This window comes from Cynocephalus volans, chromosome 1, assembly GCF_027409185.1.
Source record: "Cynocephalus volans isolate mCynVol1 chromosome 1, mCynVol1.pri, whole genome shotgun sequence".
Taxonomy (NCBI): domain Eukaryota; kingdom Metazoa; phylum Chordata; class Mammalia; order Dermoptera; family Cynocephalidae; genus Cynocephalus; species Cynocephalus volans.
Window position 1 is genome coordinate 295,209,729 of NC_084460.1, and position 25,681 is coordinate 295,235,409.

The window sequence follows — 25,681 nt, forward strand, 5'->3', positions numbered from 1 at the left end:
TTTTAAAAAATTGGCTTTGCTAATAATCTAATTAAAGAAATGCAAATTAAAACATCAGTGAGGTGCCACTGGTTGTTTGGAAACAATAGTAAAGAGTGTGATGAGACAAAGGACTCATTTCTAGAATATGTAAAGAATGCTCAGAACTCAACAGTAAAAAGAGCAAAAAAATTTTAAAAAGCCAAAAAATAGCAAAGCAAAATCCAATGGGAAATTGACAAAAGACATGAAGAGACATTTCACCAAAGACAATACACAGATGACAAATAAGCACATGAAAAAAATGTTCAATTATTAGCCACTAGAGAAATACAAATTAAAGCCACAATGAGATATCATTATATATCTGTCAAAACGGCTGAAATAAAAGATAGTGACAATACCAAATACTGATGAGGATGCAGAAAAACTGATCACTCACGTATTGCTGGTGAGAATGTAAAATAGCACAGCCACTCTAGAAAACAGTTTGAAAATTTCTTTAAAAAAAAAAAAAAAAAAATAGGGCGGGCCTGTGGCTCACTCGGGAGAGCGTGGTGCTGACAACACCAAGTCAAGGGTTAAGATCCCCTTACTGGTCATCTTTTTAAAAAAATTAAAAAATAAACTCACACTTTGCATATGACCCAACAGTTGCATTCCTGGGCATTTATCCCAGAGAAATGAAAACTTATGTCTGCCCCATAACCTGTACATGAGTGTTTACAGCAGATGTGTCTGTAATAGCTCCAAAATGTCCCTCAGTAGGTGGATAGCATTAGGCAGACGGTTTTACATACATGCCATGGACATACTCAGCAATAAAAAAGAATGAACTATTGATACACTCAGCAACTTACAGATCTCGAGGGCATTATGCTGAGTGGAGAAAGCCAATCTCAAAAGGCCACATACTGTATAATTCCATTTATATAACATTCTCAAGATGGTGAAATTATAGATATGGAAAACAGATTAGTACTTGCCAGGGGCTGAGGATGCTGGGGGGTGGGGGGTGGGTGTGACTATAAAGGGGTTAGCCCTAGGGAGCTCTTCATGGTGATGGGATAGTTTCACATCTAGATTGTGGTGGTGGCTACACAAATCTCCATGGGATAAAATGACATAGAACTATATGCACACATTGTATCCATGTCAGCTTCCTAGTTTTCATATTGTACTATAATTATGTAAGATGTAACCATGGGAAGAAACTGAATGAAGGATACTGGGGACCTCTCTGTACTATCTTTGCAACTTTCTGTGAATCTATAATTATTTCAACACAAAAAGGTTTTTCAAAAAGAGTGTAGAAAAACTGGCAGTTTCAGGCACTGAGGATGAAAATGTCCCTTGGCAAAACCCTTTCTGGAAGATTATTTGGCAGCATGTCTTCAAAAACCAAATCTAATTCTATAATTTGTTTTTTAAAACTCACGGAGAAATATAAAAATTTGTATCAGCTGGGGGGCTGGCTAGTTAGTTCAGTTGGTTAGAGCACCACCTTGTAGCACCAAGGTCAAGGGTTTGGCTCCCCATACCAGCAACCCCCCCCCAAAAAAAACCACAGAAGTTATGTGTAAGGATGTTCATCACAATGTTAATTATAATGGGAAAAATTGGAAACAACTTAAGTGTCCTAACAGTAGGAGGTTCATTAAATAACTTACGGTACATCCATTCAATGGAGTAACATGTAGCTATTGAAATGATTAGTACATGTTTTATCTAAATGCACATGCATGTACACATGTGTATGCTTATGAATAGATATTGGCAATATGTAGTTGAGTGAGGAAAGCGGCTAACTGAACAATATGTACAGTAGGATCTTTTATTTTTTAAGTGAAAACATTCCTATATTGGTTGGTTAGAACGTAAACTTATAATATTGAGGTCACGGGTTCAGATCCCCATACTGGCCAGCTGCTCAAAAAAAACAACACAAAAAAACTGAAAAACATTTATATAATTAAGTTGTATATTTGTCTGGAAAAAAATTCTGCCCCGGTTATCTTTTATCTTTTTTTTTTTTTTAAGGATGACCGGTAAGGGGATCTTAACCCTTTTTTTTTTTTTTTTAAAAGATGACCAGTAAGGGGATCTTAACCCTTGACTTGGTATTGTCAGCACCGCGCTCACCCAGTGAGCTAACTGGCCATCCCTATATAGGATCCGAACCCATGGCCCTGGTGTTATCAGCACTGCACTCTCCCGAGTGAGCCACAGGCCGGCCCGGGATCTTAACCCTTGACTTGGTGTTGTCAGCACCACGCTCTCCAAAGTGAGCCAACTGGCCATCCCTATATAGGGATCTGAACCCGTGGCCTTGGTGTTATCAGCACCACACTCTCCTGAGTGAGCCACGGGCCAGCCCCTGCACCAATATCTTGACAATGGGTGTCTTTGGGCAGTGGGAATTTGGATGACTTCGTTTTCTTTTTGCTTAACTGCCCTCTCTAACTTTCCTATAATGAACATGGCTTACACGTGCAATTAAAATACATAGTTTTTAAGAAGGCATCTGGTTTCTTCGATCTCCCTCTCCCTCACTGTTCTCTCCCTCTTTTGGTTTAGATGGTGTCGTATTGGTCGATCCTGAGCTTCTGAAGGGAAAGAAAGGTGAGGCTGAGCTCCCTGTCCTCGGTGGAGCTCTGGTCTGGTCACTGGGCTGGCTCTGGGGAGGAGGCAGTTGTGGGCAAAGAGGGACGGGAAGGCAGCTGGCAGCTCTCTTGCACTTGCCACTTGTCAGGGTGGCAGATAAGTACATGGTGGACGAAGCCCAGGTCTGTCGGTCCGTCAGCTGTGTGCTCGGCCTGTGGCATGTAGTTCTGTGCTGGGGGCACACACAGGAGAGCTCCTTGGTGGTTTTATCCAAAGAGGGGGGAATCGTGCCTTCTGGGAGACTGGGTGTGGTGGGGGACGGGTAAAATTCAGCATTTATCTTTATGCTTTCTTTGATGATTCTGAACCACACCATCACAGCGCCCTTGAGATCTCTGGCAGCTGTGATGTGTGTGGCAAGTACTTTGTTACTAATAACAGTTATGTAAATTAATTAGAATCAAGTTATTCTTATAACAATGTCACTGACTCGGTTCCATTCTAAATATGCCTTTTTGAGTGGTTGCTACTGGCAACCACAGGAATTGTTCCTGACCTTGGATGTGTCCACCGGGATATGTCAGGTGTGGGTCACTGGCATCAAGGGGGTGTGGAAGAAATGGACCAAAAACCACCCCACTCTGTCGGCTCCACCTTCCTGAGTGCCCTGCTCCTCTCTGGCACCAGGAGGAGTCTGGTTTGAGCCCCAAAAGCCCACGCCCTCTGCCAGAGAAGGGCACCCACTGTCAGGGAAAGCCACTGCCTGGGGAAGGCAGGTGGAAAGCAGGGCATCCCTGGGCACTTCCTCTTCCTAACCTTGGATGAGGGGTGAATGAGCAGCCAGTGGTTCTTCTGAGGCAGTGGCAAAGGGCAGTGACTGGTGGGGCTGACATAGACGAAATCCTCAACCAGTGGCCACCAAATACCTAGAGGTGCTGTCTCTGATATGCTTTATATTCGAGAAGTATGTGCTTTGTGTCTTTTCCAAAAAACGTGCAGTGAACTTTCATATAATTCCTTGGATCTACTGGGGGCACAATTGATGTATGTTTAATCAAGTGGAATTTTCAAACGTGGTGACTTGGAGAAAGCTTAATCATTCTCAGAGCTATGTGAAAAGAAGGATCTCACTTCTTCGATGTGACTTCATCTCCCCACTTGGTCTGTGACCTTCCGGCTCCTCCCTCAGCCCCACATCTGTGTTGCTCCCCAGCACTGTTTCCCCATTTCCTACCTTTGCCCTTAACTCCACCCAGAGGCTCTGCCCTGCAGGGCGTAAGCAGCCAGCTCTTGCTCCCTGTCCGCAGATTTCTACCATCTCGGCAAGATAATGTGGTCAGGAGGAAGAAGCCTCCCAATCCTCCAACATACCCCTTTAGAGTAATTAACACTAACCCTCAGGAAGGTGCCGATTCTCCAAACATGTGGGGGCCAGCCAGGTGGTATGGTTCTCTCAAATCTCATCCCCTCCAGACAGTAAAGTTTGGAAACCTGTCGTCCATGGTGTGCCGCGGTCACCCCTCTGTCCACTTGGCCCAGTGGCCATGGGCGCCAGGCTGAGGCAGGCAGGTCTGGTGTGCCAAGTCTGACCTTGTCTTCATTTTCTTCCTAGTGTACGTCTCTCTGACCTGTGCCTTCCGCTACGGCCAGGAGGACATCGACGTGATCGGCCTGACTTTCCGCAGGGACCTGTACTTCTCTCGGGTCCAGGTGTATCCTCCCGTGGGGGCCATGAGCGCACCCACAAAACTGCAGGAGAGCCTGCTGAAGAAGCTGGGGGGCAACACGTACCCCTTTCTGCTCACGGTGGGCGACTCCTCACCCCCACCTGCTCCCCCTGCCCTGCTTCCTTCACCCATAGCACCCTAGAATGTGAACAGGACAAAGGAAAGGGGACAGAGGAAGGACTCCACGTTTGTGGGCCTGTAAATTGCACCCTTGAAAGAAATTCTAGATTGCATGGTCTGTGATTGCCTTTTTTTTTTAAGCCCTTGAAAATAGCCTCTCAGCCTTTGAAGGCACCATTTCAACCTACCGTTTAACGACCACCTAATTACATGAGCTTGCTCAGCTATATAAAGAAAGCTCACAGAAGCACCCCTTGGTTGGCCCCAGGGAGTTCTAAGCAGGAAAGAGTTCCCTACGGGACAGGGGATCTCAGTGAAGCAAAATGTCCTCTTTAGCTTTGTCCCCTTCACCTCTCTTGAGGCCCGTGTCTTTCCTGGTGATACCAGACCACCAGCAGGGACAACGCTCAAGCTCTCTGAAGTCTTGGGTGTGAGGAAGCTACTGCCACCCTCTTTATTAGCATGTTTACTTGTCTTAGGATCAAATACTTCTAAAGTTATATGGTTCAGCCTTAAAAAGGAAGAAAAATCTGACACATGCTGCAACATAGATGAACCTTGAAAACATGCTCAGTGAAAGAAGCAAGTCACAAAAAGCCACATATTGTGTGATTCCACTTATATTAGGTCCCTGGCATAGCCAGATTCATGCAGACAGAAGTAGAATAGGCTGGCAGGTTAGCTCAGCTGGTAAGAGCATGGTATTGATAACACCAAGCTCAGAAGTCAGATCTCACCCGCCAGCTGCTAAAAAAAAAAAAAAAATACCACCAAAAAGAAAAAGAAGTAGAATAGAGGTTCCCAGGGGCTCTAGTGGGGAGTTGGGATTTAATGGGTATGGAGCTTCAGTTTGGGATGATGAAAAGTTCTGGAGATAGATTCTGGTGATTATTGCAGAACTGTGTGAATGTACATAATGCCCATGACCCGGATGTTTAAAATGGTTGATATGGTAACTGTTGTGTAATTCTATTTTACCACAATTTTTCTTTTCTTTTCTTTTCTTTTTTTTTGGCAGCTGGCCAGTAAGGGGATCTGAACCCTTGACCTATTTTACCACAATTTTTTTTTCACAAAATCACTTTTTTTTAGAGATCATTTTGTGTTTGTTTATTTATTTTTATTTTAACATTTACTTGTACACATTTACAGGGTACAATGTGTTATTTCAATACACGCATGTGCTGCACAATGATTCACATTGGGTAGATGGCACAGCTTGGTACTCATCAGTCCACCCCTTCTCCTCCCACCCCTCCCCTGCCAGCCTCTGGTAACCAGTGTTCTACTCTCTACTTCTATGAGAACCATTCTTTTCTTTTAATTTCCCATATGAGTGAGATCATGTGGTATTTGTTTTTCTGTGCCTGACTTATTTCACTTAATATGATGGTTTCTGGTTCCATCTATGTTGCTGCAAATGATAGGGTATCATTTCTTTTTATAGCCGAATAGTATTCCATTGTGTATATATACCACACTTTTTAAATCCATTCATCCATTGATGGGCATTTAGGTGGATTCCATCTCTTGGCTATTGTGAATAGTGTTGTGATGAACATGGGGGTGCAGGTGTCTTTTTGATATGTTGATTTCATTTTCTTTGGGTGTATGCCCAGTAGTGGGGTAGTTGGGTCATAGGGTAGTTACATGGTTCTGGATGCTCCCATGCACCTGTGCTGGGAGTTTGAAGTTACATAGCCTTTTGATGACAACATTTCAACATGTATCAAAAACCTTAAAAAATGTGATTTTGAGTTTGGATCCCCACACCGGCCAGCTGCCAAAAATAAAAAGCGGGGGGGCGGGGGGGTTGACAATGACAATGTGACCGACCTGACAATTTTCTTTCTAGCAATGTAGCCTGTGGAATTAACTGGCTAAAACTTTGCTAAAGTGTATAAAGAAGGATATTTATTGCAGTGTTGTTTATAGTGGAAAAATAATAAAGACCATTTAAGTAGCCAGCAGTGGGGATTGGCTACCCATTGTGTGTTACAGATGGTGCAGAACTACATTCCATGACTTGGAAAATGGTTGTAATGCTTTCTGAATAGGGTTAGGATTAATGAAAGGAGTCAACCAGACTACAGGACATGTTTATCATCTGGTCCTATTTCTGTAAAACAGATACACACGTATACATACCTATTTGCTTGTAAGTGTGCACATAGGAAATTTTTGGAATGTTATTTTAACAACATGAATCTGGGTATCAGGAGTATAGTGAATATCTTTTTTTCTTTTTTCTTGCTTATCATTTTCACTTTTCAGTTTTTGCATGATGATTATGTATTACCTGTGGAATAACCCCCTCTGAAAGAAGTGATTTTTATTTGTTTCTTTCCAGTTTCCTGACTACTTGCCCTGTTCAGTGATGTTGCAGCCAGCTCCACAAGACACAGGGAAGGTTAGTTCAAGAAGAAATGCCATGGATTCGTTCATTTGTTCATTCCTTCAATAGACCTTTGAAAATAGCTTTTTATCGTGGAAAATTTCAAACATACGCAAGAGTAGGGACGCCAGTATAAAGACCCCCTATGAGCCTATCACTCATCCTCAACAATTATTAACTGTGAACATCCTTGTGAACAAAATAACAGAGCCGACCCTCATGGGTCTTGCATGTTAATGGAAAGCAATGGGCAAAAAACAAATAACAGGTGATGACACAGCACATTAGATGGTCACTGTCGCTGTGGAGAACCAAAGGCTTGTGAGAGGCAGAGGGAGTGACTGGTGGGATGTTTGTTCAGGTTGTTTAAAGAAGGTCTCTCTAATAAGGCAAAGGAGAAAGCCGTACTCTCCTAGAGGGAGCATCTCGAATGGTATGTTCTAGGGGCAGCAGAGAGGCTGCGTGCAGGGTGACAGGACCGAGGGGTAGAGGGCGGAGGCTGAGGGCAGAGTGGGATGGGAGGAGCAGCTACATCACAGAGGCCCTGCAGACCATCACAGGGACTTGAGTTTTTGCCTGTGTGACAGGGGAGCCACTGGCAGGCTCTGAATGACAGGTTCTGACTTAGGTTTCCAAAGGGTCACTATAGGGCCGGCCCGTGGCTCACTCGGGAGAGTGTGGTGCTGATAACACCAAGGCCCCGGGTTCGGATCCCATATAGGGATGGCCGGTTTGCTCACTGGCCGAGTGTCGAGCTGACAACACCAAGTCAAGGGTTAAGATCCCCTTACCGGTCATCTTTAAAAAAAAAAAAGGGGGGGGGTCACTATAGCCACTGTTGTTGAGAATGGGGTTGGGGTTGGCCACACATGTGCTGAGAAGAGGTTGAGTGCATGCAAGGGATGAGTGGCCGGGTGGACCAGGGACCCCAGGCATGGAAGGAGGGCAGTAAGCACAGGGGAGAGAGTGAAAGGGGCAAGGACCCGAGGATTACAGGCCCTAGGAGTCGTTGGTGTCTGGAATTCATGAGGGAGGGATGTAAAAAGATAAGATGTGTTCAAAGAGAGTGGCGGGTCTATTACTTTGATTATGGAGGGGGGCAGTGACAGATGATGACAGGGGCTAGGGCAGTGTTTTTCTTTCTTTCTTTCTTTTTTTTTTTTAAAGATGACCGGTAAGGGGATCTTAACCCTTGACTTGGTGTTGTCTGCACCACGCTCAGCCAGTGAGCTAACCGGCCATCCCTATATAGGGATCCGAACCCGTGGCCTTGGTGTTATCAGCACCACACTCTCCCGAGTGAGCCACGGGCCGGCCCTATAGGGCAGTGTTTTTCAATGTGGGGGTCCTGACCCATGAGTGGTTTGTGAAATCAATGCAGTGGATCAGAAATGGCATTTAAAAAAAAAAATGGGATGGAATGGAATAGAATAGCATAGAATGAAATAGAGTGGGATGGGATGGGATGGGATGGGATGGAATGGAATGAAAAAGCTCGGAGTTCATCACACAGAGCAAAGCTTAATATAAGGTCACGAGAGATGCGTTGCACATGCGTCCATTTACTGGGCCACATTGTAAATCTTACTTCTGAAACATTTGAAAGCCACTGGTCCAGGAAAACAGGGGCTGTGGGCCACTGAGATGGGGGAAGATGAGGTCACTGACGAAGAGGGGCCCTAGGAACTGAGCGGAATGCAATCCAGTTATGTCATATTCTAAAGTGCTCTTTAAGAGAAGCCTGAACTCCAGATTTGTAGGCAACTTTTCTTGATTTTTACAACACTGTACAGGCTGAAAAAAAGCACCACCTGTTTTCTCTGTCCTAGAGAGGAAAGAGTATCAGTTCAGCAGGTGGGCTGCAGGAAAGGGGGTACTCCTGGAGCCCAGGGGACTGGGAGGGAGTGTCTCAATGCCTGGGGGGTTGGGGCTCCAAGGTGAGGCACCCTTGGAGCTGGGGCTTGAAGGGCACATAGGCATTTGTCAAATATATATATATAGAGAGAGACAAGCATTTTAGGGAAGAGGAACAGCACACACCCAGCAGAGACTTGTGAAAGAGAGAATGGCTTGTGAGGGGATCAGCGTAAAGGGGCGAGGTGGGCAAGCAGAGCAGGGGCAACATGGCTAATCAGTGCCTGGGCGATGGCAGGGAATCGAGTCTATTCTCAACCTGGATTTTAGAATTGCTGTGATGCGGTGGTAGCAGACCAGTGAATCTGTGGCTCATATGCCAGCAGGGATCCACCTGGTTCCATGCACTTTGCCAGCTCCACTTTCCCCCTGTAAGCAGGTGGTAGAGAACAGGCCTGGCCTCCTCAGGGCTCCCCCAGTGTGCATTGATGTGCAGAGCTGAGCCAGGCCATGGAGGGCTTGTGCAGGAGGCTGAGGGATTCACACACTGGGCTGAGGGCTGAAGGTCACCAGCAGATGAACTTGTTCGGCCTGTGCAATGCTTGAAAGTTTTTTTTAGGGGCCTGGCCGGTTAGCTCAGTTGGTCAGAACACAGCCTTGTAGCACCAAAATCATGGGTACAGATCCACATACCAGCCAGCTTCCCAAAAAAACAAAAAATTGAAGAGTCACCAGTGCTGGGTCCCGTTTCTGCCTTGCCATATGTGGCTGCATCTGAACAGCAGGTACTGCAGGGGTCAGGATGCTCAAACCCCAGCAGGGCATTCATGGACACCCCCACCCTGTTCCATGAGCACCTGTGTCTCTTGTCCCCCCTGTGGGCAGTGGGAAGTCAGTAGCATACATCAGGGTCACATTTGAGAAGGACAGCTAAGTGTTTGAGGTGGTGGCAGGTGAGGACCAGCCAGGATGCGTGGGTCACGCTCCACAGCTGCGGGAGGAGTGTATCTGGTGGGCCAATCCCCTTCCTCTGGGGGCTTTGGGCCATGGCATTGTTTCATTCGTAGGATACTTCTAAATCTAGTCTTAATGGTGCATCCCTAAAAAGGACATGGTGAAGACAAGGAGACGTGGTGCCATATCACATGCCCTGTGTGAGGTGTGACCCCTGGTCCCTGCTCCCAGGAAGGGAGTTGCTGACTGCTGCCCTGTCTGCTGTCTTGTCCCCAACAGAGTTGTGGGGTCGACTTTGAGGTCAAGGCATTTGCTTCAGACAGCACAGATTGCGAAGAGGACAAAGTCTCCAAGAAGTAAGAGCGTAGTTGTGGGAGCAGGTGAGGGTCTGGGGGGTGGGGCGGAAATAAGAGACTGGCCCACTGCATCTCTGTGTGACACGACTCTTCCTGCAGGGTGGGTGTGGCTGGGGTAATGGAGCCTCCCCAGATCAGGGCAGTTAAGGACAGAACAGGCTACACGCAGGGTGGGGTCAATGGTCGATCATTTGGGGAAAAGAAACAAAAGAAAATGACAAAGGAGTCAGCAACCTTAAGGTCTTACATTAGCTCCTAAAAGCTTCCAGATTCCCTCTTTTAGTTTTCTTTGCTTTTAAAAACCTTTTTTTTAACTCGTGGTAAAATATACGTAGCGTGAAGTTTAGCGTGGTTTACCATTTGAACCACTCTTGAGTTTGCAGTTCAGCGACATTAAGTCCATTCATCATGCTGTGTAACCCGAGAAACCGTTAAGCAATAGCCCCCTTCCCACCGTCCTCCCAGCCTGTGCTCAGTTTTCTCTCTGTCCCTGCACAAAAGCTGACTTGTCCCTCGACTTGCCCCTCGTGTGTCCTCACGCTCAGCAGCACGTCCCTTGGGCCTGGGAGGACTAGTGCTGCGCCCACTACACCCAGCGCTCTCCAGCCGGGGGGTCACAGAGAAGGGACCAGAAATCAGATCCCCCAGCTTCCCCTGTCTTCAGGGCTGCCTCAGTCTCGACCAGTGTCCCGTCCCGCTCTGGTCCATCCTATCTCCGCTGGGAGCATTCCTGCAGAATCCCAACATGACTGATGGGTGCCAGGCTGGGGTGTCCCGAGGCGGCATGACGTTAATGTCAGGAACCATCTGGGACTTTGTCTGCAGGAGCTCGGTGCGTTTACTGATCCGGAAAGTGCAGCATGCTCCACCTGAGATGGGTCCCCAGCCCCAAGCCGAGGCAGCCTGGCAGTTCTTCATGTCTGACAAGCCCCTGCTCCTCAAGGTGTCCCTTGGCAAAGAGGTAACCCACCGCGCGCCAGCACCCCTCCCCAGCCCGGCCTTCTTGCTGAGCGGGTGCAGCAGGCCAGCTTGTTTCCAGGACAGTTAAAGCACCAGCATTTATGAATGCTTGGGGTTTTTTTTCATCATTTGGAGCTGGTCACCGTGACCCTTAGCGTGGGGTCAACCTGGCTTGCATTCCACTCACTGGTGGTCCCCGTAGACTGGGGGTGAAGGGGGGTGGTTTTTACATGCCCCCACCCCCAGCTATCTCTGTCCTCTCTCTGTCTCCACGGACCTCGTCCACTAACGTAGCATCAGTAGGTGTGGTGTCCCTAATCGTTCACTTGCCTGGAAGATTGAGCTTCATAGAAACCACTCAGGGGCCGGCCCGTGGCTCACTCGGGAGAGTGTGGTGCTGAGAACACCAAGGCCCCGGGTTCGGATCCCATATACGGATGGCCGGTTCGCTCACTGGCTGAGCGTGGTGCTCACAACACCAAGTCAAGGGTTAAGATCCCCTTACCGGTCATCTTTAAAAAAAAAAAAAAAAAAAAAGAAACCACTCAGGGTGGTGGTGTCACGTGCCATGTCATCTATTGGGGTGTCATGGTGGGAAAAGGTGAAGAGCTGCTGGCCGGGCTGTCTCTGGTCCCTCTGGTCGCCAACAGTCAGTCACGTACACATGTTGGCAAGAGCCCACTGTCCTGTGTGTGCACGTGTGTGTGGGGGGGTGCATGTGCAAGGGCACGCCCACCTGGGGCTAGTTACACGGGGGTCCCTGCTGGGAGAAGCCCTTCACTCGGCTTTCCCAGTGGTTTCCTTCCATTTCACTCATCCTGCCCCGACACCTCATGATTCTACTCAAGATATCCTCCTTCCCTGATGTGACCCGCAGAACTCCATTGTCCTCCCATAGACCAAGCAAAATGTGTTCCAGACCCTTCTCTAGAGGAAACATGCTGCTATCACTTCACTTCCTTAAAAGTACGGGAATTCGGCCACTTTTATTCTGTTGAAGGGATTGAGATGAATCTAGAAAGCCCTGAAATTAAAAATGCTGCCACACTCTGCTCTCCTTCTGACTTATCCACTCACTTTTTCAGATATATTACCATGGGGAACCCATCCCTGTGACCGTGACTGTGACCAATAACACAGAGAAAACAGTGAAGAAGATTAAAGCTTTAGGTAGGCCTTTCTTCTAAAAACTAGAGGGCAGAATCTTCTACAATTTCTTGGCCTGAGCCGAGGGTCACTCCTCTGGTCTGATAAGGCTCTTCTGGGTCCTTGGAACTGCCTGTTTGTTGTCACAGGCAGCAGGACCTAAGAGGGATAAAGGCCTTAAAAATCATCTCATTCAACCTCGTGCCCACTCGGGGCTGTTTTTTATCTTGGTCCATCACCCCTGACATGTGATCTTCCCGTTTTTCCATGGTCCTGCCTTCCCAGAGGGGCCCTGCTGTGCCAGATCTCAAGGAAAACCCTGGAAGGAGTTTGCCTTCTCTTATCAGGGAGGGTGACCTCTACTTTCAACTTTTAACTCAACATTTGATGACCAAGACAAAAGTTACAACAATAGTGTCTCAGGGTGACCAACGGTCCCAGGTTGCCCAGGACTAAGGACATGGGACTTTCAGTGTTAAAATGGGCCCGTCCCAGGCAAACCAGAATGGTTGGTCATCCCAAGCATCTTACACCACTTTTCCTCTTTTCCTGTGCGTCCGACATAGGTGAGGTTCAGGAATTTTGATGCATACATACAAAATAGTTCTAGATTTTTCTTGTTGCTAATATAAACACTTAATTTACAATTTTGTTTTATGTTGGTTTAGTTCATATGCCTTTAGGTCTTGGTAGGACCTGGAGCTATTTAGCATGTTGTATGTTGGGTCTAATACAATGCTCCACAAAAATAGCTGGTGTTTTGGTCCATTCAGGCTGCTATAACAAAAATACCATGAACTGGGTGGCTTATAAACAACAAATATTTATTTCTAACAGTTCTGGAGGCTGGGATCAAGGCGCAGCAGATTCCGTGTCTAGTGAGGGTCATTTCCTCATAGATGGTGACTTCCTGCTGTGTCCTCACATGGTGGGAGGGCAAACAGTCTCCCTTGGGCCTTTTTTATAAGGGTACTAACCCCATTCACGAGCACTCTGCTCCCATGACCTATCACCTCCCAAAAGGCCTCACCTCTAATACCATTACCTTGGCGTTAAGATTTCAACATATAGGGCCGAGCCCGGGGCGCACTCGGTAGAGTGCTGCGCTGGGAGCGCGGCGACGCTCCCGCTGCGGGTTCGGATCCTATATAGGAATGACCGGTGCACTCACTGGCTGAGTGCCGGTCACGAAAAAACGACAAAAAAAAAAAAAAAAAAAAAAAGATTTCAACATATAAATTTTGAGAGGACACAAACTTTCAGATCACACCATAAGAATTGATAAAGTATCACTTAATTTTTCTTTTTTCTTTTTCTTTTTTGGCAGCTGGCTGGTAGAGGGATCCAAACCCTTGACCTTGGTGTTATCAGCACCACATTCTCTCAAGCGAGCCACCTGCCAGCCCTCACTTGATATTTTGATTTTAAATTATTTCTCAAAGTTTATGAATCCTAACACAAAGCCATTAACTTGAAAGAGGCTGTTGAATTTTCTGAAACAAAATGTTAACAGCTTTCTGTAAGCTGAGCACAGTGCTGAATGATTCACACAAGTTGTTTCTTTTAATCCTCAACCTTGATTTTAAAAGGAGATTAAAAGTAATCTTTTCCATCTTCACAACTTCCCTATGAGTTAGATGCAGTTATCACCCACATTTTACTGATGGGGAAACAGAGGCTTAGAGGAGCTGAATAACTACTTCATGGTTAATTGCTAAACAGAGATTTGAGCCCAAGAAGTCTGGCTCCAGGGCCCACCTTATACCCAAGAGTCAATCCTATGGTGCCTCTAGATGGTTCCTAGCTTAGAGAACAGGAAGGATGATGCCCATAAAATAGGATAGAAGGTGTTGGCAGGGAGCTGGGTTTGGAGAAAGACGGTGGTGAGTTTTGGAATGATGGGAGAGGGTGGCCTTTGAAGGGTCCCCAGGTATATATCCTTAGCTCAGAAGAGAGGAGGGGTCTCCCAGGAGTTGCATTCTTGGGAGACTGGTTCATGGGGGGAGTTGACACAGAGCATATTGTTGGTGAACAGAAATGCCTGGGGACAAAACTTGGAAATTGCAGCCTTTAAGCGGTGGGCTGAGAAAGCTGAGTCTGGAAGTAGACTAAAATGGTCATCAGAGAGAAAAGACCAGCTGTGTACCCTGGAAGGCTGAGAGGGACCATGCACGTGCTCATAGGGACCCAGCGCTGATCCTCTGACTCTTGTCCTCCCTTTGCAGTGGAACAAGTGGCCAATGTGGTTCTCTACTCGAGTGATTATTACGTAAAGCCAGTGGCCGTGGAGGAAATTCAGTAAGTAGCTGGTTGGGTTTCTGTTTCCTGGGCGGCCCAGCCGTCTTTGTCAAGTTCCTCTTCTGTGTATCATTGACAAGGGAAATGGAATGCTCAGCCAGCCCTCCCGCTTTTCGCGTCCTTCCTCTTTTCTCACTTCAGGGACTGCAGAGAAAGTTAGCATCTTAGCTCTGTGTTTACCTTAACCCCATGCCACCCATCTCTTAGGAGTTCCGAGAGATCAGGCCACGCTAAAGAACGGCGGAGAGGAGAGAAAGAAAGATCGAAGTGTCGCCATGGGAACAGCTGGGCCTTTCTATTTATCCTTGGAATGAGTTGCTAGGAATTTGATACTATTTCTGTCCCCAGCAGATAGTCAAATGAACTGTCAGCCCAACAAGGGTTCTCTATCTTCTGATCTCCTCCTCAACTTGAAAATCTTGTAGCAACGACAACTGGATTAGAATGTTGTATCTGTTCTTAGCCCGTTGTTGTGAATGACTTCTCCCTTCATTAGAATCAAAAACAAATGAGAATCCTGCGATGTCACCTTCATGCTGGCATGAGAGACCCACCAGTTTTTCTTTGTGCTAGGAAGTCAGACAGGTTCATTCAATACATGGGCTTGGGACAGAATAACAACCTCCCCTTGAGAGGATAGCTTGGGAAGGTTTTTTCTCCGTCTAGCCAGCAAGTTCTAAGCACCATCGTATGTAAAAAAATATTACCAAGAGGCCGGCCCGTGGCTCACTCGGTAGAGTGCGGTGCTGATAACACCAAGGCCACGGGTTCGGATCCTATATAGGGATGGCCGGTTTGCTCACTGGCTGAGCGTGGTGCTGACAACACCAAGCCAAGGGTTGAGATCCCCTTACCAGTCATCTTTAAAAAAAAAAAAAAAAAAATATTACCAGGGTTAGAGGAAGGTTGGGGCAGGGAGGGGAGATTTGTGGTAAGGAAAGGCAAACTGATTCATTAAGGTTATGTTACATAATATTTAAAAGGCAAATCTAGGATAACCTATTACTCATAGCAGACTCAGCCTTAGGTTTAAATACAAGTTGACAGGGGAGGGAAGCAGGAAAGAGCCACCATGTGTTGCCTGCCTCTTTATGCCAGGATTGGGCTCTGTCCTGCCTCTTAGGGTCATCCTTGCACGTCCATTTGCCCTGGGGGTCGTGGCCCTAGGCCTCCTTTTGGCAAATGCTCAGCAACAATGGGACAAATGGTCTTGGCTGAGTTTCCCCCTAATATGTACCCCCTTATCTGTTTTTATTCCTCATATATTCCTCATTATCTGGTCCTCTTTTAAACTCTTGGGTGCATTGGGGCCAAATGATTTCCAGGAAATGGAAAACCATTCTAAGGTCCTACCAAGGGCTCTTAGGAGGCTGGAAACTGGGCCAGACTGTACTAGCGGGTCTCAGACTAGAGGCCACTCAGAAAGCTGCAGAGCACCAGCCATTGTCTCAGAAACCCATGGATGTTGGGCTCTGGTGTGCAGGCCCCCAGCTGCTGCCAACCATCCAGTCCCAGATCCTGGAGGTGCTGGGAAGTGGCCCCAGGGCCTTGGTACAGTCCTGTGGCAAGCTCTGCTGCAGGAAAGGTCATCATCTGAGCCTATGCCTGAGGGCTCCCTTCCTACTAGGGTCACCTTGACAATGCAGTTTCTCCTTTTGTCAATGCCACTGACCAAATCAAGCTCATCAGAGAGGTTCCACTGGGATCCAGATGGGAGGATGTGGCCCACCTTGGCTCAAGCAAAATTCTGTAAGAGCTGTCTGTATACCTGGAGGCGGAATAAGCCACAGCTGCTTCACATTCCCCAGGGAAATCAAATAGGGAAGTCCTTCCCGTGGGAGGCAGTTCAGACTTGCAGCCGTCCCAGGACAAGCTCAGGAAAAGGTCCTGATGCTGGCGCCTGAGCAGTGCTTTCAGGCCATGCCCTGCCTTCTTCTGGCCAGGTACATGGGTGTGGGGTGTGCTGCTGGTACACATGGGTTCTGGGGTGAGAGAAGGTGCCACTGTGTGACCATGGGTGTGGGGTTGGCATAGGATGAGTTGAGAGCACCAGGCCTGGTGTGCGGTGCACATGTGAATGGTGGAGCCAGCCCTGTAGCCCAGACGCTGCTTCGGGACCCCAGCGATGCAGCCAGCCCTTGGAAAAACACATGCTGCTGGGTCCCTAGCTCCATTCTAGAACCACCATTTGGCACAGGGGCCCTGCCATCTGTCACGTGTTGGGAAACCCCCAGTCCAACTGAGAGTGAAGAGATCCTGTACGGCAGGAGCGTGTGCTGCTTCGGACCCAAGCCATCTGGTCTGTGTGGTTCACACATGGACTGCCTCGCCCTTCTCGACAAGCCCCCATGTGGTCACACGCTGATCCCGCTGCCAGCATGGGCTTGTCTGGAGCCCATGTGGGGGTCACAGAGTCTCAGGAGGAGACCGGCTGTGGTCTCTGATCCTTGGGCCAGTTGATCTTATTTAACCGCACTGAATGTTCTGGAAATCCAGCAATTCAGAGCAGGCAGAGAGGCTTGAGGAAATGTCCTAAGGTTGCTGCCAACTTGCTCTGAGATTTCACTAACACTGTTCTGCTCCTCGTCAGGCAAATCCACAGGTACCTGAACTGATCTTCCCAGTAAGTCCATATGGGAACTTTGATCTGGAAATGCTCAATGGCAAATAGGGTCTCGTGAGGTTGATAGTGGCTTTTATGGTTATAAGTCTCTTGTCTGCTTTTCTTCCTCCAGAGAAAAAGTGCCACCAAACAGCACTCTGACCAAGACACTGACGCTGGTGCCCTTGCTGGCCAACAATCGAGAGCGAAGGGGCATTGCCCTGGATGGGAAGATCAAGCATGAGGACACAAACCTTGCCTCTAGCACCATGTGAGTCCTCGCGGCGTGGGAGACAGGTGTCAGTGTGGGGCTGGCACCGCTCCACTCCCCCCTCTGTCTTGCCCCTGGCACGCAGGTATGCACCTGCCGCACGACGGGCTGGCACTGTGGGTGCAGAATGCAGGCTTAGAGCAGACAAGGGTCCCACTTCCACCCTGGTCTGATGGGGACACCCTTGTGGGCCCTGGAGACAGCCTTGTGCTAACCCCAGCTCCCCTGCCTACCCTTTGGCAACTCTGGGAAAATGATGTGAGCTGAGACCCTCAGTTTTCCCATCTGTAAAGTGGGAATGAAGATAGTTCCAATCTAATAGAGTGATTACAAGGATAAGTGAGACAATCCTCAAAAATGTGGTGCCTGACAGTAAATACCCCATATATGTCAGCTCCTACTTTTCAAAAACCCATTAGCCCGTATAGTGCTGTAAGCATATAAACTGAGGCATGCAGTTGGCTATGATCATTCATTCATTTGGTCATTTCCGTCAAGAAAGGTGAAGAATGGGAGGTCCTGATGGCTATAGATGTCAATTAAATTTAAATGAAAATAAGACTGATCGGCAGACCCTGGCTCAAAGAACCACTGGTCGAATTTAGGCAGCAGATGGAGCAAAACTGTATAGTGAAGCTCCAAAGTCAATATCCGCTGCCGCTCCTAGCCATCGTTTTAGGCTTCCATTGCCAGGATCACATTGGATCACAGGAGATAATAATCTGTGGTAAAATGCCCAGCACGGTGCCTGTCAGATAGTAGCAATTCACTATGGTGTTAGTGGAATCTGGAATGAAGTTTCTGTCGAGGATGGTTACATCACACCCTCTTTGGGGCACATCTGAGGGTCTCATGCACCTCATTCATTCACTTAAACATTTACTGAGCTCTCACTTGGTGCCAGGCACAATGCTGCGGGGTGCTGGAGCCACAGAGCTGTGAGGAACAATCATGATTCCCTGGGATGAGGGCTATCACAGAGGGTCCGCATGCCTTTTCCTGTGAGCAGAGCAGACAGGAGGGTGACCCAGTGCCACCTGGCAGGTGTCCAAGAAGCCTTCACAAAGGCGGGGCTTGGGGGGTTAACATCAGGTCTTCGGGGGCAGGAGAGAAGGAGGAAGATATTCTGGGGCAGGTTTGTATTTGGCAAGGCTGGCACATGGGGGCGCTGGGGCATAGCCAGGTGTGAGGTGGCAAAGGCAGGCCGAGACCAGCTCGCAGATGACCCACTAAGGCTTGAACCTGGACACTCTCAGGCTGCAGAACAGCTGGAGGGCCCAGAGAAGGAGCCTGCAATGTTGGAGATAAGTTCCTGAGATAATACAGGCAAGGAAGCCTGTGGGAGGACTCGGTGGGCCCCAGGGATGGCAGTTTGGGCAGGTGGAGGAGAGGGTGGAGCCGAGGAGAATGAGTTTTGGCTGGATGACCAGGCGATGGGCATCAGCGGAGGTGAGCATGGACGCAGAGGAAGCACACTCTGCCCTCTGTGAACCTGCAGAGGTGAAGACGCAGGAACTCCTCCACTGCGTGGAAGGAACTCCCCCCACCCTCGCTGCAAGTGTGTAACGTGCTAGGACTTTGGCAGCTTGATCGAGTTCACCAGTTCGTGGAGAAGATGCTTCCATGACGGAGTGCCTGGGTGGGAGATGAAAGCGTTCTTTTGTCTGCTCTTTGCTCCTCACTTCTCTCCTGCATCCTTCTGCTCTTCCTTTCTTTTTGGGCAGCATTAAGGAGGGTATAGACCGGACCGTCCTGGGGATCCTGGTGTCTTACCAGATCAAGGTGAAGCTCACGGTGTCAGGGTAAGTGTCCCAGCACCAGCGCTCGGTCTGCTCTGTCCTGGCCTTCGACTGCCTGAACTGTTCCTTTCCTGAATGACTGGGAGACAGAAAGCAAGGGAAGGCCCTGGACCCTACGGACTCCCAAGCAGAGTTTGGGAGGGTTCTGTTTGTCTAGTTCCACAAGTCTGTCTCATACACCGTCAGATGATAAAAGGTATAAAAGCAGCCCTGGGTAGTTCAACCCTCAGAGGCCAAGTCCGTGGGTATGTTTCATATTTGCAAGTATTTAAAAAGTTACCCAAATTTTGGTTAGGGCAACAAAGTAGAACATGAGTTTATTTTGCATATTTTATTAGCACAGTGTTTGTATTTGTTGTGTTTTTCAAAGTGGGTAGTGCTTTCTACAAATAGGGTGGAGTTTCTTTTAGCAGTCAAGAATAGTGAATTAGCAGGTATTTCACAATGACCTCTGTGGCTGAGAAATTCTGATTCTATGGCTTCTTCTTCTTCTTTTTTTTTTTTAAAGATGATGGGTAAGGGGATCTCAACCCTTGGCTTGGTGTTGTCAGCACCACGCTCAGCCAGTGAGCAAACCGGCCATCCCTATATAGGATCCAAACCTGTGGCCTTGGTGTTATCAGCACCGCACTCTCCCGAGTGAGCCATGGGCCGGCCCCTATGGCTTATTCTTGAGCAATAGGGCTTGAGTCCAAGTCATTTTTTAAAAAACTAATCCTTCTGAGGAAGAGATGAAATCCCAAGTAGAAAGGAGGAATGAAATTGAATGGCAAGGGATGCGAAGATCCTGAAAGTTGTGACTTAGAAAGTAAGGGGCAAGAGAATTGGGCTGTGTCCTGCCTCTGAATAATGGGAAATGCAGTCACCAGGGGGACAATCACCACAGCTGTTTGTTTTTGTGTTTCCTAGCTTTCTGGGAGAGCTCACCTCCAGGTAAGCCACTTCTCCTTCCTTCTCTGCTTGATTCCCAGCATGTTAAAGACACCAAACCTGGGGCTCCAGATCAGTAACTGGTGAATGCTAGTTTTGGGGCAGCTACACTCAGAGGTTCTGTGAAATGATGCCCACTGCCCTCGGATGCATCATGAAAACCTTGGCAAATAGGTGTGAGGCTGGGATGTTTCTTTGGGACCACAGCTTGGCCTGTACCTGGGTAAGGACATACACTCACACACACACACACACCCAGAAAACTGGCACACTCTATGTGGCTGGCTTGTGTGTGTGCGTGGTAAAATACACATAACAAATTTTACCATCTTAACCATTTTAAAATGCACAATTCTGTAGCATTAAGTACACTTACAATATTATGAGGCCATCACCACTACCTAGTTCCAGAACATTTTTACCACCCAAAAAGGAAATTTCGTACCCATCAGTAGTCACTCTCATTTCCCCTCCCTGCAGCCCCTGGCAGTCACTATTCTGGATATTGCATATAAATGAAATCACATAATATGTGGCCTTTTGTGACTGATTTCTTCCACTTAGCATAATGTCTTCCAGTTTATCCATGTTGTAGCATGTACTGGTACTTCATTCCTTTTTATGGCTGAGAAATATTCCATTGTATGGACAGACCACATTTTGTTTATTCATTCATCTGTTGGTGAATATTTGCGTTATTTCCACATTTTGGTTATTACAAATATTGACGCTGCCTTTTAAGTCACGCACAAAGCAGCAGCAAGTTAGGAAGTGTTGTTCAAGGCAGTCATTGGCCTTACATCCCCCTTGCCCCAACTCTTCTCATCTCTCTCCCTCTCCTGGAGCACAGGCTGCACCTTTTCTCCTAGACCTCACCTGCTGCACTGTAGACAGAGGTGCTTTCACTGCAGGTAAACCCTGGGTGGAGCAAGGAGTAACCCTGGTTTTCCCACCTATCCCCCACTTTTCCATTCCTCCTTTCTCCAGATTTCCCTTCTGCTTTCCTACCTTCCTCCTTTCCTTCCTTTTTTTTTGGCAGCTGGCCTGGATGAGGATCCAAACCCTCAACCAAGACGTTGCAACACCGCACTCTAACCAGCTGGGCTAACTGGCCAGCCCCCTTTCCTTCTTTTTGTGCAAGTTCCAAGTCTCCCCAAAGCCCTTCTGGGTTTGGGATTCGGTGGACTCTGCTCTGCTCTTCTCTTGAGCAAGAGACTTGATGCTCACACCATGATGCACCAGCTTCATGGAGATTTTAACATATTAAAAATGGTATACATTGCTGCAAAGAATATTTTCAAAAACTATCCTTTTTCCAGGATTTCACCTCTTCTCTACCCACAATATTATGTCACTGCAACTAATAACCAGGAGTAGTGGGAACCTAAAAACACTAGCTGCCTCAGTCATGCGTAAGTGAAGTTTCTGGTCCACATTCCAGGGAATATATTTAAAATTCCTACTTGACCACTTCCTGATTTCTGGTTTGTCTTTAATCCCCTGAATTGTCTTTCAGCTTGGGCCCGGGGATCTTTTGCAACTCTGCAGCCACAGCTCTTGGCTGTGTGATTTGCAGTTGTGTGTGTGTCCTCACCAATCTGCATTCTGCTTTTTTCTAGTGAAGTGGCCACCGAGGTGCCATTCCGTCTCATGCACCCCCAGCCTGATGACCTAGGTCAGTCACACCACTGTCTTGGCTTTCTCTCATTATTTACTACTTGCAGATTTATTATCTATTCATTCCTAGTCTTTCTTGACCACACCTCTGAGCAAAGGAGTAGCCAGGTATACCAGGTTCCATGTCATCTCCCAGGTGACTAGGCCAGTTGGGAAGGGTGGGGTCATCTATCTTTTCAGTACTGAGCCAGGTAGTTTGTCCACCTTCAGTTAGTGTGTGGAGGATCCTTGCCCTCGGACAATGATCTTGTGAAGTTTTAGCAGGAATGGTTTAAAAGCAGAAGCTCTGGGCCGGCCATGGCTCACTTGGGAGAGTGTGGTGCTGATAACACCAAGGCCATGGGTTCGGATCCCTATATAGGGATGGCTGCTTAGCTCACTTGGGAGAACGTGGTGCTGACAACACCAAGTCAAGGGTTAAGATCCCCTTACCCATCATTTTAAAAAATAAATAAATAAATAAAAGCAGAAGCTCTGCTGTCAACAGACCTGGATTTAAAGATGATTTAGGGGCCGGCCTGTGGCTCACTCGGGAGAGTGTGGTGCTGAGAACACCAAGGCCCCGGGTTCGGATCCCATATAGGGATGGCCGGTTCGCTCACTGGCTGAGCGTGGTGCTCACAACACCAAGTCAAGGGTTAAGATCCCCTTACCGGTCATCTTTAAAAAAAAAAAAAAAAAAGATGATTTAGTTAAAAAATAAATTTGAATGCCTGAAGCATTTTGCATTTCATTTGGAAACAAAGGACCTCATTTTTCATTTGGAAGCATTAACGGGCATTTAGAAGATGATAAATATTTTTGACAGTGGACGCCATGATGAGAATACAGATAATACTAGAAAAGAGGGTCAGGCTGGTTCCTGACACCTCAGCCTATTTGAATTGTAAATCCATTGGCTCTTGTGTGGATGCTGGATGAAGGCAATAGTTGTACAACTTGGAGAACATCTCAAACCATTGGACTGTACACTGTAAAGACATGAGTCATGTGGAGTGTGAATTGGATCTCAGCTCTTTTTAAAAAGGTAAAAATGAAGCAGCAAAAAGAATATAGGTGTGATCTCAGGGATTCTGGGGAAAATTCTCCAACCGTGTGTTAAGGCCGCTTAGTTGACATTAAAGAGAAATGAACCTGTCTGAATGAGAACTCTCCATAGCTATAGTAATAAAGAATATATATATATATATATATATATATTTTTTTTTAAAGATGACCGATAAGGGGATCTTAACCCTTGACTTGGTGTTGTCAGCACCACATTCTCCAAGTGAGCAAACCGGCCATCCCTATAGAGGGATCCGAACCCATGGCCTTAGTGTTATCAGCACCGCACTCTCCCAAGTGAGCCACGGGCCGAATATTTTAAGTAAAAGTGGTATAAACAAGCAGGGTTTATTTTTCTCATACTTTATAGTTAGCTGTTCTATATTGACAATAAAATGGCATCTAAACATTATAATGAGCCCCTATATTCATTTTAGGTTTTGTCTCAAAAATATTTTGTCTCAAAGTATCTTTTCCAAATATTTTGGATTCAAACCCTCAGTGCACTTTACCAAAAACCTTTCTTACAGTCTAGCCATATGTTTTATTTATTTATTTATTTATTTATTTTAATTTTTTTAAAAAAGATGACTGATAAGGGGATCTTAACCCTTGACTTGGTGTTGTCAGCACCACGCTCTCCCAAGTGAGCTAACCGGCCATCCCTATATAGGATCCAAACCCGTGGCCTTGGTGTTATCAGCACCACACTCTCCCAAGTGAGCCACGGGCCGGCCCTAGCCATCTGTTTTAAATTCATTTATGCTTGTATCCTTACACTACTATTTCTTAACTATGTGAGTTTAAGATGCTTTCTGGTTCCTTTCAAGGATATTAAAAAGGTAATCACGCGAAGAAATGTCACATTTTATGTTGGGTTGTTTTCTAGAAATTTGAACAGACTTTATGACTTAATTTGGGAGAATTGTAGGTATTCTTTCTTCACGTATGACATTTTCATGTTCCAGTCATCATGGCCCTTCCATTGAACATCTCACAGTGCCAATGCCAAACAATGGTCTTTTGTATTGTGAGATTTCAGGGAGCAGAGTTAGAACAAATCACCCAGGTGGCAAAATTCTGATTTCCAGAGATTTATGAGTCCCCAAATTTCTTCTCTGTTATCTTCCCTGCCCAGTTCCTGGCTCCCTGAGCCTCGGTGGGTAAGATTCTAAGCAGAGGAAGCATGAATTATGGTTAAGCCTTGAAAGAGCCAGGGGCCAAGTTATCTGCACTTAGTAAGTGCTGGAGAAATTCCTTGAGTGGCTGTCTGTCACCTCCTGTCTGTAGCATCTACACGGAACCCAGGGGTGTTGATTTGGTTCTTCCTGTTGTCTGCCCTTCAAGGCAGAAGGTCTCCACTAGCATAATCTTATTGCTTAGCACTATGGGGCTCCAGGGCATTTCTTGCCCAGGGGATGTTTTGAGAATCAGCCCCTGTTAAGTCCCCTGTGCCTAGCGACCCTCATAGATAGACACCTCTGGCTTTAGTGCATACTCCAGCCCCAGGGGTCCCAGCTCTCACCTGTTGAGAGTCTGACAGGGGGTAGTGCCCGGAGCAGATGTCATGACAGTAGCTCTGACCTAGATGGGGTCCACAGGACACTCAGGGAGAAGTACTTTGAAAAGAGAAGCCACGGGCCGGCCTCTGGCTCACTCGGGAGAGTGTGGTGCTGAGAACACCAAGGCCGCGGGTTCGGATCCTATATAGGGATGGCTGGTTAACTCACTGGCTGAGCGTGGTGCTGACAACACCAAGCCAGGGGTTGAGATCCCCTTACCAGTCATCTTTAAAAAAAAAAAAAAAGAAAGAAAAGAGAAGCCACATCCAAGGGGGTGAGGCTGATGAGGGAAAGGGTCCCAGAGGTGAGACTGTGGAGGTTCTGTGTGAAGTTTGTGGCAATGGTTAAAATGCGGATTGTGGGAAAGGCGAAGAAGCAGGAATCACGTGCAGTTTTCATTCATTTCATGTATCTAGGCTGTATGATCCCTCAGACTATACAGTCACCTAAGCAAGGTTGAAATGTTCTGGGTACAGCTACGGTACAGAATTTATGCTAACAGATCTCTCTCTCTCTCTCTTTCTCTTTATTCCGGGTCTACAGCTAAGGCAAAAGAAAGGTGAGCCACTTGCCCGCTGCTCTGAGTCACCCTGTGTCCTCTGACTTCCTTCTCCAGCACCAGCCCCTCCTTGAGTGTCTGTGCCCTCTCTTGGCCCTCGCTTGTCCTTTGCTCCCTGGCACTTATGGTGCAAGCACATGCAGTTATACCGGCGATGTCTGCTCGCTCTGTAGGGTCTTTCGTTTTCTCTTATTTTTATTTGTTAAAGAGATCATAAATGGAAAGCTATGAGGACTATGGCCTGGTCCCGTGTTCCATCACGGGGAAAACCTTGATTGGTTCCTTTGTTGCAAAAAGATCAAGGTTCTTGTTGCACTTGAGATTTCATCATCAGCTTCAAAGAGAGTGCACTGATCAAAATGTTGTCTGTTTTATTTTAGTTTTCAGGATGAAAATTTAGTGTTTGAGGAGTTTGCTCGCCAAAATCTGAAGGATGCAGAAGCCGATGAAGGGAAGAAGAACAAGGAGGCGGACGATGAGTGAAGACAGGAATGGCTGGGGCCACCAGCATGAGCAGCAAGGCCCTGCAGACGCCCCTTAGAGTTAGCTCAACGCCGAAGTATGAGTCTCCTTCCCAGAAATAAAGTCTCATGAGTCAGGCCGACTTGTTGGGGAGGCTGAGCTGATGCCGCTGACGGAGAAGCTGCTGCCTTGAGGGTCCCCAGAGGTGGGGGGCAGCATCTAGGAGGGAGGCCAGCCTTGCACAGAATGGCTCAGCGCTGACCCAGCAAGACAAGAAAACATCCAGAAATCAATGTGCTCACACGGCTGGGCTCGATGTGTCCGGGGGGCTTTCCCGGGGGTCCTGGTCTGCGCTGTTTCTCTCGGAACATAGGGGGTG

At 47.3% G+C, this 25,681-nt stretch overlaps 1 protein-coding gene across 1 annotated transcript in view; it reads left to right on the top strand.

Moving 5' to 3' along the window:
- The window catches only part of SAG (S-antigen visual arrestin), a 30,115-nt gene extending 4,792 nt beyond the window's left edge, over positions 1 to 25,323 (top strand). Inside the window, exons 3-15 of the mRNA XM_063079306.1 lie at positions 2,557 to 2,601; positions 4,196 to 4,389; positions 6,781 to 6,840; positions 9,913 to 9,989; positions 10,815 to 10,950; positions 12,035 to 12,119; positions 14,321 to 14,393; positions 17,129 to 17,266; positions 18,991 to 19,068; positions 19,975 to 19,998; positions 21,615 to 21,670; positions 24,825 to 24,840; positions 25,221 to 25,323. Of these exons, the coding sequence (XP_062935376.1) occupies positions 2,557 to 2,601; positions 4,196 to 4,389; positions 6,781 to 6,840; positions 9,913 to 9,989; positions 10,815 to 10,950; positions 12,035 to 12,119; positions 14,321 to 14,393; positions 17,129 to 17,266; positions 18,991 to 19,068; positions 19,975 to 19,998; positions 21,615 to 21,670; positions 24,825 to 24,840; positions 25,221 to 25,323 (1,085 nt within the window). The remainder of the gene's footprint in view (positions 1 to 2,556; positions 2,602 to 4,195; positions 4,390 to 6,780; positions 6,841 to 9,912; positions 9,990 to 10,814; positions 10,951 to 12,034; positions 12,120 to 14,320; positions 14,394 to 17,128; positions 17,267 to 18,990; positions 19,069 to 19,974; positions 19,999 to 21,614; positions 21,671 to 24,824; positions 24,841 to 25,220) is intronic.
- Positions 25,324 to 25,681: the final 358 nt, after the last annotated feature.